Below are 12,098 nucleotides of genomic sequence, written 5' to 3'. Positions count from 1 at the left end.
ATGAGTAACACACCAGGTTGCCACACCGGTAAATTATTCTATTACCCGTGCCCCAAAGGTGTTTGTGAAACACAGGAGCGCTGTGGGTCCAAGCAAACGTGCTGTGGTGCAGTGGCTGGCTGGCTGGCTGGCTGGTGTGTTTATGGATTAGAGGCCGTGCAAGAGGCAGCTCCTCTCCTCTCCTCTTCTCTCCTCTCCTCTCCTCTCTTTTTCGCTCAGCTCTTCTCTCCTTTCCGCTCCTCTCCTCTCCGTTCCTCCTCTCTTGTCTTCTCTTCTCTTCTCTTCTCTTCTCTTCTCTTCTCTTCTCTTCTCCTCTCCTCTCCTCTCCTCTCCGTTCCTCTCCTCTCCTCCCCGCTCCTCTCCTCTCCGTTCCTCCTCTCTTCTCTTCTCTTCTCTTCTCTTCTCTTCTCTTCTCTTCTCTTCTCTTCTCTTCTCTTCTCCTCTCTTCTCCTCTCCGCTCCTCCCCGGGCCTCTAATGAGCACTGCTGTGCCTCACTGCTTTCAGCCCCTAATGAAGCTTGTCACGCAGATGGATGAGATTATGGGCCTAAAAAAAAGTGAAATAAATGCGCTAGGTTGAGGCCGGAGCAGAGCCGAGGATACGAGACACAATAGTGTCAGAGAGGGCCACCGTCATCATCATCATCATCATCGCCATCATCGCCATCATTGCTGTTTGTTATTTTAGTTGCCAGCTTTTCTTTGCTTGTCTCCTCCCAGGGATGTGTAGTTTCTATCTCTCTTTTCCTCACGTTTGATCAAGATCATGATGATGACATAAGTTTTGATCACAACTCTCTGTTTTCACATTAAACTGAAATCAAACTCACAAAGTCTCTATTAACACACACACAGGTAATGATAAGAAAACAAATTGCCCGAATCGCCTTAAACAGCAGTGGACATATTGACTTGTTTTCATGAGCACAATCTGGCTTGTCGGGGAGTAGATCAGCTGGAGGTCATCGTTCCGATCCCATCCCTCCTGGTCTCCGTGTCGGGAGAATAATAAGGGAAAAAGCCACGTATTTGTGCCGCACTCCCAAATCCCTCCCAGCAGGCTGGGATAATTAAATCAGAGGTTCATTTCCACATTCCCAGAATAGCTGCGTATTACCCAGCCACTTCCACTCGCCCAAGACACATAGCTTATTTTGAAACATTGGAGATAATTAGCCACTATTCATTTTGATTATGAAGTGCATCCACCCTCAGTCTCCAGTCTCTGGGCAGTAATTGGGATTGGGCACAGTTGCTCTGTTTCCCAAGTTATCTGGTACTAGTGTAATAGCTGCTTGATTTTAACTCCCCCCCCCCCCATACACACACACACACACACGCCCACACGCCCATACCTCCACAGAAACCCCCACAAAACTGTCCAAGGTTTTTTCTTTCTATGCCTACATACTGTATATCTCAGCAGTTCCGGTATCTTACAAAGCCTACCAGTTACCATTTGTTTCTTAGAAAGAGCTGGCGACGTAGGAATGAAGTTTGTGATGTCATTCTGGCACAGCCGTCTACATACTCAGACACTACTTTTTGAGTTTGAAACGTTGTCCTTGAGAAAAGGCGTTCTTATCAAGAAGTGATTGACTGTATCTTTACCTGACATGAACCAAACAACAAACGCATCAATTTGTGTCAAAAGCCAGCCCAGACATTGGTCTCTGAAATCCACAGTGGTTGCCTAAACGATTACAGCTGTCTATGGCATTCATTGCTGGAGTGTAACAGTGGGATTAGCAAGCCTGACGAATCTCCTGCTTTTGCTCTGATTGTGTGCTCCGTTCTCGTTGTGTGTTTGTGGGCCTGCAGAGAGGTTCAACGTGTACCTCATGCCGACGCCCAACCTGGACATCTACGGGGAGTGCACCATGCAGATCACCCATGAGAACATCTACCTGTGGGACATCCACAACGCGCGGGTCAAGCTGGTCATGTGGCCACTCAGCTCGCTGCGCCGCTACGGGAGGGACTCCACGTGGTTCACCTTCGAGGCCGGGAGGTAGGCAGTCCGCCGCTGGCCACGGTTTGAGTTACTGTACGCATCACAAAAGTCATCACAAGTCCGCTGGAAATGGCCTTTTGTTAGTAATACAGATGATTAGCATTAGGGATGTACCTCAACAATATGGTTGATGAATTACATGGATGTTATCATTTTAAATGCTCTGCCTTATAGTAATACTACAGTTATTTATACACTTAATACTTAAGACGTTATTTTGGGTGTGTTACCGTAATGTCAACATCTCGATTCTAGGATGTGTGACACAGGCGAGGGGCTATTCACGTTCCAGACGCGCGAGGGCGAGATGATCTACCAGCGGGTCCACTCCGCCACGCTGTCCATCGCCGAGCAGCACGAGCGCATGCTGATGGAGATGGAGAAGAGCTCACAGGTGACACAGCAGGGCCCCCTCCAGCCAGCCTGATCATCTCCACACCATCACACTGTTTACCTGCAAACATATAGAGCAGCTCTATGCTTTTCTAAAACTCTAAGCTACAGTGACTGGAAACTTAATGTGAACTTCAGCAGTCTTAGTTCATGTAATTTGGCATAACGTCAACACAGATAACTGACTGCTGTTGCTGGCCAGAACCGCTTTGCTGTAAGCTGCTATGGCGAGACTCGTGTCTCTTCTGTCATCCTTTATTCTCCGAAAACATATGGTGGAGTGGCCTGGCGATATGACTCCAAGTGTGTGCAGATATAGACAGTCTGTATAGATGGAAATATAGAAAGAAAATTAAAAAATACATAGAGATATAGACAAATGTTATGTAAGGTATTAAGAGGTTGTGTAAAGCTAGTTAACGGCAGTGTTGAGATAACTGGAACATCCTTCAACATCTCTTGTATGGTTGTCTTTGATGCTTAGAAAACATGAGGTAAGTTGCCTTTATAGGAAACCTGAGAATGTTCCAGAATGTTTGGACACACAGCCGTGTGAGTCATTGCTTGGATGCTGCTCTGCTTTTGAACCTCTAGTTTTTCTGTGAGATTTGCAGCAGCACTTGGTATTACACAAAGCACAGTATCATAATGGTGGGTGTGCCGATGTTGGGCTGATGGATTGTTTCACTAATGGAGGTGATTTTGTGTGCAGTGGAACTCATTGCCTGAAACGCTGGTGAATGTTCAAGTGGCAATGCTTAGAGATGGTATGGAGTGAAGATGTAATTGACCAGTGGTAACGATTTTGCCTCTTCTGCAGACACTCTCGAATGAAGCCTCATTAACAAAGTCAATATCCTTACCGCGGAGTGTGTACTGGCAACACATCATACGTCAGAACAGCGTCGGAGATATCTACAGTTGTCAAGGTAAGCTATAGGTAGTAATTAACAGACTGAGTGAAGCACAGGCTGATGGGTTATAAAAAGATGTGCTGTGTATAGAAGTATTAAAAGGTTGCCTTGCCGTTTTACTGCAGCGAGGGCTTAGGCTTAGCAGAGTGAAATCTATGCGTCCTATGTTGTGTTTCATCTCTGTACAGTTTGAAATAACCTGTCACAATTTTATTTTATCCCGCGCAACATTCGTGCATATAGGCTTAGCATGATGGAAATGGCTTATTCCAGCACTGTGGGGAAAAAAAGGTCAGACAAAACAGGTGCTTAGAACATATGCTCTTCAGCTTGTTCTCATGGGAGCACCCATAAGTGTTCTATGCAGAAGCCGTAACAGTGATATCTCTCCAATAGCAGCTAGTCCAGGAACTGAACCTCAATTCATACTGGCTCTCGGAGGAGCAGGTGAGTCCTGGGTGGGTGGGGGCGCAGGTGGTTGAGGGTAGGGGTGGAGGGAGTACCAGGAGCCCCCCCCAAAAAAAAACCCTCCTGCCACGGCCCCTGAGACCGTGACACAGGTAGCAGGGAGCAGGTGATGGCTTTGTCTGGCCCTGCAGACAGGCGTGGGGCCACCTGCTGTATAGGGAAACAGCCCAGGGCCACCTGTCCCTCTCTCTGCTGCTGCTGCTGCTGCTGCTTTTGCTGCTGCTGGGGGATTACTGTCTTTTAGCTGATTGAGCTGTTAGCATTGGACAGCAGGCTTGCTCTCCCTCTCTCCTCTCTCACTCACTCACTCACTCTTCTCTCTCTCTCTCTCTCTCTCACTCTCTTTCTCGTCTCTTTCTCTCTTCTCTCTCTATCCTTCTATTCTCTCTCTCTCTGTCTCTCTCTCTCTCTCTGTCTCTCTCTCTCTCTCTCTCTCTCTCTCTCTCTCTCTCTCTCTGTCTATCCCTTTGCTTTTGCTTTGGTAGTGCCCATGTAGTGATCTCCTAATCTAAGGATTAAGCTGTTTGGGAGGTTTTCTGCAATAAAGCAATTTCCGTGATGGAGAAATTGAATAAATACCCATAACATGAGAGATGTGTTTTTTCCTCACCACACCCCCCCCCCTCTCCTCTCTGAGGCACAGTCACATTGTGTTTCCCTAATTAAGTATTGCATTTTGGATGAGTTGTCAGGTAGACAAAGACACAAAAAAAAAGCTCTTTGTCTTGTGTAGCGATTATTTCCTCAGAGCCTTTGAAGAAATTGTCTCGTCTATCATCTTAATCACAAAAAAGCTAATTATTGCATTTGAAAAAGTCTGAAACACATTCAAAGAGCAGCTTATGTACACCACGCTTTGATATCACCACGTGTTGTTTATCTGCAATGTGGATATATTTTGAGCTGATTAAATTGGGCGGTGTGTGATTTGAGCTAGTGCTGCAGGAGTGGCCCTTTAAGTTGTTTGTGTGTTTGTGTGTGTGTGTGTGTGTGTGTGTGTGTGTGTGTGTGTGTGTGTGTGTGTGTGTGTGTGTGTGTGTATATGTGTGTGTGTGTGTGTGTGTGTGTGTGTGTGTGTGTGTGTGTGAGTGTAAGCCGGGTAAAACCAGGCTCTCATTTATCACAATGACATTCCTATTGTTGCTTTCAGAGATGTTGAGATCTGATGTAGGGAGCATTCGTCCATCTCGTTTATTTGCCTCAGAAACACAAATTCAGCAGAATGTTGTTGTTGGGGCCTTTTTTTCCAATGAATAAATTGAATGTGTGGCCATGGTTTAGGATGCTCTGGGTGGCGGAAGGAGGGAGGCCCATACCGATGCTGATGCACATATCTTGGCAGCAGTGGCCTGTGGAAATACTTGTGGGATCTGGGCTACCACATTAATGGGCACTTAAGGCCCATTGCGTAGAATCGTCGCCGTAGCCTGTTTGCACCTCCCCAGAAATGTAACTACATGTCACATTGATGCAGACCGCCACAACTCTGATTGGTCCTTTTTGGCCGACGTTTGTGGGTGTTTTGATAAACCAATCCCTCAGCCATGAATTGCTGACGGCTATTTACTTCGCTAGCAAGCTGTCAACTTTGTGGGTAGTTAGCTTGCTAACTTAAGCTAACGTGCTGACGTTAGATAGCTTGGCTGGCAAACGCCTCAAAAACGTCTGAAAATCTAAGCAAAGAAAGCCAAACAAATTACATTTGCCTTCTCACCACCCCATAAGTCAGCCTTGACAGTGGTTTAATAGCCATTGTCCAGTCCTATGCAGGATAGTGACAGTATATGTAAGGTTAGCGTCAGTAATACACCGCTATGAAATTGCATATGGTGATTTAGTCCATCTTTAACACCTTTCCTCACCCGCCTCACTCTAGTTGCTTGGACTGATGGCAGCACACATTTTAAGCTAGTTAAGGTGGATAGAATAGTTAAGGTGATGATAGATTATCAGCAGACTCACTCGCATCATTATGAAAGTAAAATCATCAGCTGTGGACTCATCGTCTTTGGTGGACGCAGTGTATGGGTTTTCCTTTAAAAGAAAATTGCCCTCTCTGCCTAATGCAGAATATGGATTGCCCAGTATTGGCCCCAATTCAGGTAAGGAACGGAACATTTGCACCGAGCTTCCCCCCCCTGCCCCCTTGATTGTACACAAGATGAATTTGCAATCAGCATGCTCAATTTCCTGAGTCATGGTACGTTCAAGATTAAATGCCCCCTGGTCCCTAGGTATAATTAAGGGAGCACACTGCCTGCTGTTCCACTGCGCTCGGAGCTCTGCTGCAGTGCTATTTGTTTATTTTTCATTTAGCTAATCATCAAACTGTGAAAACACTCCTCTCCGTAAACTTTTTATAAATTCATACCAGCAACCAAATCACAGGAGTTTTAATTACAGATCTGCCACGCTGGGAGCCCCCATGAGTGTTAGGGGTATCGGGTTCACGTGGTCCATAACCGGAGACGTAACCGCGGGGAAAATGGTTCATGGAGAGGGAGGCTGTGGTCGCCGAGTCTCAGAATCATGCCTGTGGAAGGCCGCAGCTCGGCCAAGCCTCCCCTGCGCCAACATCCTCTCGCTCACGTAGAGCGCTGTCGGCAACTTGTTTTCGCGCTGGTATGCCCACGAGGACGCTTTACCTTCTGTTAAACTCTACCGCTTCGAATCGCAGGGAACTTATTTTTAGCTCACTCAGTTACACTCTGGCTGTTAATTATTGAGTGCATCTGTAGTTACTGTAGAGAATACCGGACCATGCAGCCGTGGCTCAGTGCGAGCCGCGGGAGACCGCAAGACTACGAGTTCAAAGCTAAGCTGTGAAAAGCTTCCTCCTCATCCGCGTGTCGTATGATTCACCATTGCACCACCATCTCGCACACGCACGAGGATGAATCACACCTCCAGCAGTGCAGCAGTTTGTACGACACAGTGCTGCGTCCCTCGGTGAACAGTTTTGACAACTGACAGAATTGCGGCGACATTGGTGAAGCACGTGGGTTGTGTTTTGTCAGCGGTGAATTAGACGTCCAGGAGGCAGAGAGTGTCTGCAGGTGGGGATGGAGCTTGTTATCTGAGAAGGGTCCTCCGAGGCACTGATTGGCTAGATTGGTCCCAGGTGTGTCAGTCTGAGCACCTGCTCCCCGTCTCCCCCGCGGTTAACCTCCTTCAGTGCAACTCTCACGACAGGCAAATAAGCAAAGGACAGAAACACAAAGAAAGAAATTAAGAAAAAAAGAGCAAAAGAAAGAAAGGAAAAGAAACAGTTGAACTTATTACGGCGGGGAGTGTGTTCTTCGTTTCTGTTTCTCTGGTGAGACTCTGCCTCAGCTTGGGCGTGGACATTTTCAGCAGAGGTTCAACTCAAAGGCAGATAGAAACCTAGAAATGAAAAGCCACGCATCAGATATCTTTAAATGCATTTTGAAAAAAGATGGTTCTGCTCGTTTCCCAACTTGGAATAGCAGCTGTAGCTAGAGAGCACCTGGCCCTGATGTGGCCCTGATGTGGCCCCGACTCAGCCAACCCCAGTCAGAGCCACATATCTAGCAGGGTCTGCTGCTAGTACGGCCATTTTAAAATTGACTGTCAGTTATGCTTGAACCCTTTGTGTTGGCAGTCAAGATAAGCAACAAGCCTGAGCAGTGAGAGGCCGCTGACGATGATGGGGTCTTTATTCTTTTGTAGAAATATGACATCCTTCCTTGAATGGTATGCAAGTTGTACATTCCAGTAAGAAGGAGAAGGACAGAGAGAGAGAGAGAGAGAGAGAGAGAGAGATCTTCAGTGCTTTGTTAATATGAGGAGTGCTGATGTGGAAGAATGAGAGCACTTTAAAGTAACAAGGAAAAAGTCCCCGAACTCTTCTCACAAATGGATCAATTACAAGCTGTTATATCAAAATGGAAAAGTACAAGGATACAGCTTTTTTTTTCCTACCGCAAACTTTCAAAGTAATTCTGTGCAGTTGCTGTGGGGTGAGGTGTTTTTTAGTGAAGTATTCAACAGCCTTTTTAGTATTAGCAATTCTAATGGAGTCTGCAGCAGCACTGTCTCATTCAGACCCCGTGGGAGTGATGGGGGGATGGTGATGAACGGTGCGCCGGCACCGGACGAAGGTCGATCCGGTGGCTAACGGCGGTAAAGAGAGAGAGGGATGGGGGGGGGGCAATAGGGGCAGCAGAACGCTAGCATCTGCCCACCTGCTTGAGTTACCTTCCCGGCAACACTCGTGAATCATCGGAGGGATAAGAGAGTTGTGTGCTTGAGTGCGTTACTCTAGCAGTTGCTCACCACACACACAAACACACACACACACACAAACGCCATAAATGGCTTCCCACCACAATTCAACTGCAGCTGATGCACCAGGTTAAATGACACAACTGTCCCCCAGAATGACAAAGCAATGACATCCTTCGTCATCCTTTCCAGTAACCACCCCCCCTCCCCACCGGTGATGGAGCCGAGGGGGCTCCTGAGGGACAGAGATGATTCAGGGGCCCCAGGCCGCAGTCACTCGAGCACCATGGGAACCCAGGCTCCCCAGCACAACAAATGTGCTTGTTTACAGCCTCTGCAAATCATCCCATTTATTGTTTTTGCCAACAAAACTCAAACAGGCACCTGAAACTCTAAAATGGCAGCCCTCCTTTTCCGAAAACCAATATCTGATCTCAACAACAATCAAAAATAAATAATAATAATACAAAATATATTTTTTGATTGTTGGTGAGATGCTGATTGCGTTGGGGTAGGAGAGTGATATGCTTGGTACTGCTTGAGCTGTGTCAGTGAGCAAAATACATAGAGAAAAAAGAATCAATTATAAATCTGTTTATTTTTGGAGTTTGTCTGCTTTTAGTGCAGCTGCTTGTGGCACAGATTTGGTGAAGAAGAGAATTCTTCCTCAGGGAAGAATGCCTTCTAGAACAGTCTCATTGTTTTTGTTGTCACGGTGATGACTCGCATGGAGAGTGACTATGGAAGTCTCCACCGGTTGCATATAATCAACTAATAAAGCCTCAGCCAAGTGAAAGTGAGTGCACTGTAGGCCTGCCCACTGCAGCCCCCCCGCCCCCCGCCCATCTGAGTCTTGTCCTAATTAATATTATGATAATAGATTTCTTAATGGGCTCTTCTGGAATGGACCAGATGAGACTCTGGTTCTTCAGTGCCTTCCGGCAATTTGTGTGTGTTTGTGTGTGTGTATTGTTGTGTGTGCTCGAGGCAGGTATGTAGGTTAGAATTGAATGTGTGTGAGTGAGTCCGTGTATGTGTGTGTTGGGGAAGGGGGGGACATGAAGGTTAGGAATGGCTTTGCGTGCGTGCTTGTGTGTGTGTGTGTGTGTGTGTGTGTGTGTGTGTGTGTGTGTGTGTGTGTGTGTGTGTGTGTGTGTGTGACAGTGGCACACGCGGTGTTGAGCATATGAGTAGTCCCTCTCCTCTCCTCTCAGCTCCTGCTTCCTTTTCTGCCCAGCGCCAGGCAGCCAGGCAGCCCATTGAGCCAGGCAGCTAGGCAGCCAGGCAGGCACGCATCCCATCCAGCCCGCTAATCAGCTAATCAGCTAGCCAGGCTGGGCCATCCGCCACCTGGGCCGGCCCGCTTCAGTCGCCAGAGCTGACAGCGATTTCCAAGGTGACTGGAGCACGCTCTGTCCTCTGTGGCGAGGAGCGAGGAGCCCTGGCAGCACCCCCCCCCCCCCCCCCCCCCCCCCCCCAGCCTATGGTGGCCTGCTTGGGTCATGTTGGGGAGTCTGGGACTTGCTGAGCGTGAGGGGTGAGCAGACGGCCAGCTCAGACTAGACTGTCCTCCATGAGCAGCTGTGGTCACAGGTTAGCAGCAGTCTAAGTAGTCAGAGGCTGGTCACAGGTTAGCAGCAGTCTAAGTAGTCAGAGGCTGGTCACAGGTTAGCAGTAGTCTAAGTAGTCAGAGGCTGGTCACAGGTTAGCAGCAGTCTAAGTAGTCAGAGGCTGGTCACAGGTTAGCAGTAGTCTAAGTAGTCAGAGGCTGGTCACAGGTTAGCAGCAGTCTAAGTAGTCAGAGGCTGGTCACAGGTTAGCAGCAGTCTAAGTAGTCAGAGGCTGGTCACAGGTTAGCAGTAGTCTAAGTAGTCAGAGGCTGGTCACAGGTTAGCAGCAGTCTAAGTAGTCAGAGGCTGGTCACAGGTTAGCAGCAGTCTAAGTAGTCAGAGGCTGGTCACAGGTTAGCAGCATTCTTAGTAGGAGGCTGGTCAGGTAGCACCGGTGACTTGGAAAAGCACACAGTGGCCATGACAGCACCTTAATGGACTCCTTCAAGCAGCATAGAGTGCTCTTAATAACTGTCATTACCTGAATGGCCTATGCTTTTGTACACTCAACGTGTGTGTGTGTGTGTGTTATATAGGCTACATATATGCAGATGGGTTTCAATTTTATTTATTTAGCGTGTGTGTGCGCACTGCTCTGTTTTTGTTTGCTTTGCAACACCTATTGCGAACGAAGGTATCCTCACGTCACCTCTGCGGTTTTCTGCGGTCTCTCTTTCATCTATAATTAATTAGAACAGTCCGGTAGCTACTAGCCCAGGTATCCATCTCCCTCCCCAGCTAAGCAGCTACTGCATTAGGGACCCATCAAATTGGGTTATTAATTTGAATCAAGTAAGTGAAATACAAACTAATGGATATTAATCAATGCCGACATGAACACTCTGCAATTAACGTTTACAGCACCCAGGCAATGTAGTCATGATTTGTATTTATGGACATAGTCATAGGAGGAATATGATGTTTAATAAACGTGACTAAAGCATGTAGGTTTTCCAGTGTGCTAAAAGGAATCCCTAAAAAGTGAAGATTTTAAGCTGGGCTCTTAACCGAAACCTTCAGTGGTCCCTGGCTATTTGCGTCTTAGCTCTTTAGCTGCCATCCTTGTAGAATATAACTTAATAGATGGCGCTAATCTCTTTTCCTCCGTGACGTTCTATCCTGAGGGTAGAATATGAACAAGACGAATGGTAACGATGTTAATTATGGCCTTTTCTTCTGCCTTTCTCTACAGGGAACAGCCTGACTCTTACACTGATTCCTCGGGCGCAGACATTTCCAAGTTTCCTGTCCGAGCAGAACGAGGACGCGACGTGCGCATCCCCAAACGAAGAGCAAGCTCTGTCGCCCTCTAGTGACTATGAAACAAACTACAGCACAGCACCTCTGCAATGACGAGCACTGAATAGCTATTCCTATCAAGCCAAAACGGGACATTCCTTCGCTTTAGCGACCCCCTAGGGACACGTATAGGATTCTGTGATATAAATTAACATATATTAATGTATTTAAAATGATAATAGTGATTTGTAGAGCAGTTAATATAATGATGAAAGGAGTATCCTTTTGTACCTGTTGTAAAACAACAGTAGGGTGAAAGTTGCACCAAAAACTTTTTTCCTCTTGTAGATTTAAATACAGATTTATTTTTCTGCAATTATATGTTGACATAGTAACTACTTTTTTCTCCTCTTGTTCCACTGTACATCACCATGTCCTGTGCATATAGCATATCTTTTGATGTCTGGTCTTGTGTTAAGTGTTCTTTTTCTCCACAAAATATTGCTAAATACAGTTCCATTTTGACATCATGGGTTGCACCATTTAGCAACCTCGTACGTGAGCCTATGACATGCCCTGTGATCGCTTTGTTTGTCGCCATTCCCACCATCTTTGTTATGAAGGGTACACTTTAAAACTTGATGTGTTAACTCCATGACACGGGTGAGAGAAGTCAGTCCCTAATGGTTTACCTCTTTACACGGCTCCTCACCTATGAACTGCTGTATGAAGTGCCTTCTGATATCCATGGGAGGAGAGATGTTGGTACAACATGTCAGACTAGAAAGGCCCTCGTAGCCAACAGAGTTTATTTCCATTGTAACATCTACTTCTGGCGCCTGCCTTTTTATTTGAAGAGCAGGGGGGGAAAAGAACAGAAAAAAAAAGATGTAAAGATCTCTTTGCTGAAACGGAACTCTTTGAAAGTGTGGAGGCGGCAGTAAATTAATGAGCCTGACGCTGGCTTCTTTACCTACAAAGACAATCAGGGTAAACAAACACTTGGGATTCACTTGGGAGTGTTCACCTTGTGTAACTCTGTTTCAGACGGGAGAACTCCACTGGTCCTGTTTGTCCCAGATAACTATTGACACTTTACCGGATCCAACCCAGATCAGGTGTGTGTGTGTGTGTGTGTGTGTGTGTGTGTGTGTGAGAGAGAGAGAGAGAGAGAGAGAGAGTGTGTATTTTTGGTGTCCTTGAAGGGCGAGAGAC

General features: G+C 46.8%; 1 protein-coding gene across 1 annotated transcript in view; it reads left to right on the top strand.

The window, feature by feature from the left end:
* dok6 (docking protein 6) overlaps nt 1–11,359 on the top strand; it is a 38,892-nt gene extending 27,533 nt beyond the window's left edge. The window contains exons 5-8 of the mRNA XM_031584066.1: nt 1,822–2,011; nt 2,270–2,408; nt 3,228–3,336; nt 10,837–11,359. Coding sequence (XP_031439926.1) covers nt 1,822–2,011; nt 2,270–2,408; nt 3,228–3,336; nt 10,837–10,997 — 599 coding nt within the window. The 3' untranslated portion in view covers nt 10,998–11,359. The remainder of the gene's footprint in view (nt 1–1,821; nt 2,012–2,269; nt 2,409–3,227; nt 3,337–10,836) is intronic.
* Nucleotides 11,360–12,098: the final 739 nt, after the last annotated feature.

The sequence above is a fragment of the Clupea harengus genome, chromosome 17 (genome assembly GCF_900700415.2).
Source record: "Clupea harengus chromosome 17, Ch_v2.0.2, whole genome shotgun sequence".
NCBI lineage: Eukaryota > Metazoa > Chordata > Actinopteri > Clupeiformes > Clupeidae > Clupea > Clupea harengus.
The sequence above is the reverse complement of the archived record's forward strand: the minus strand, read 5'-3'. Positions and strand labels throughout refer to the sequence as shown.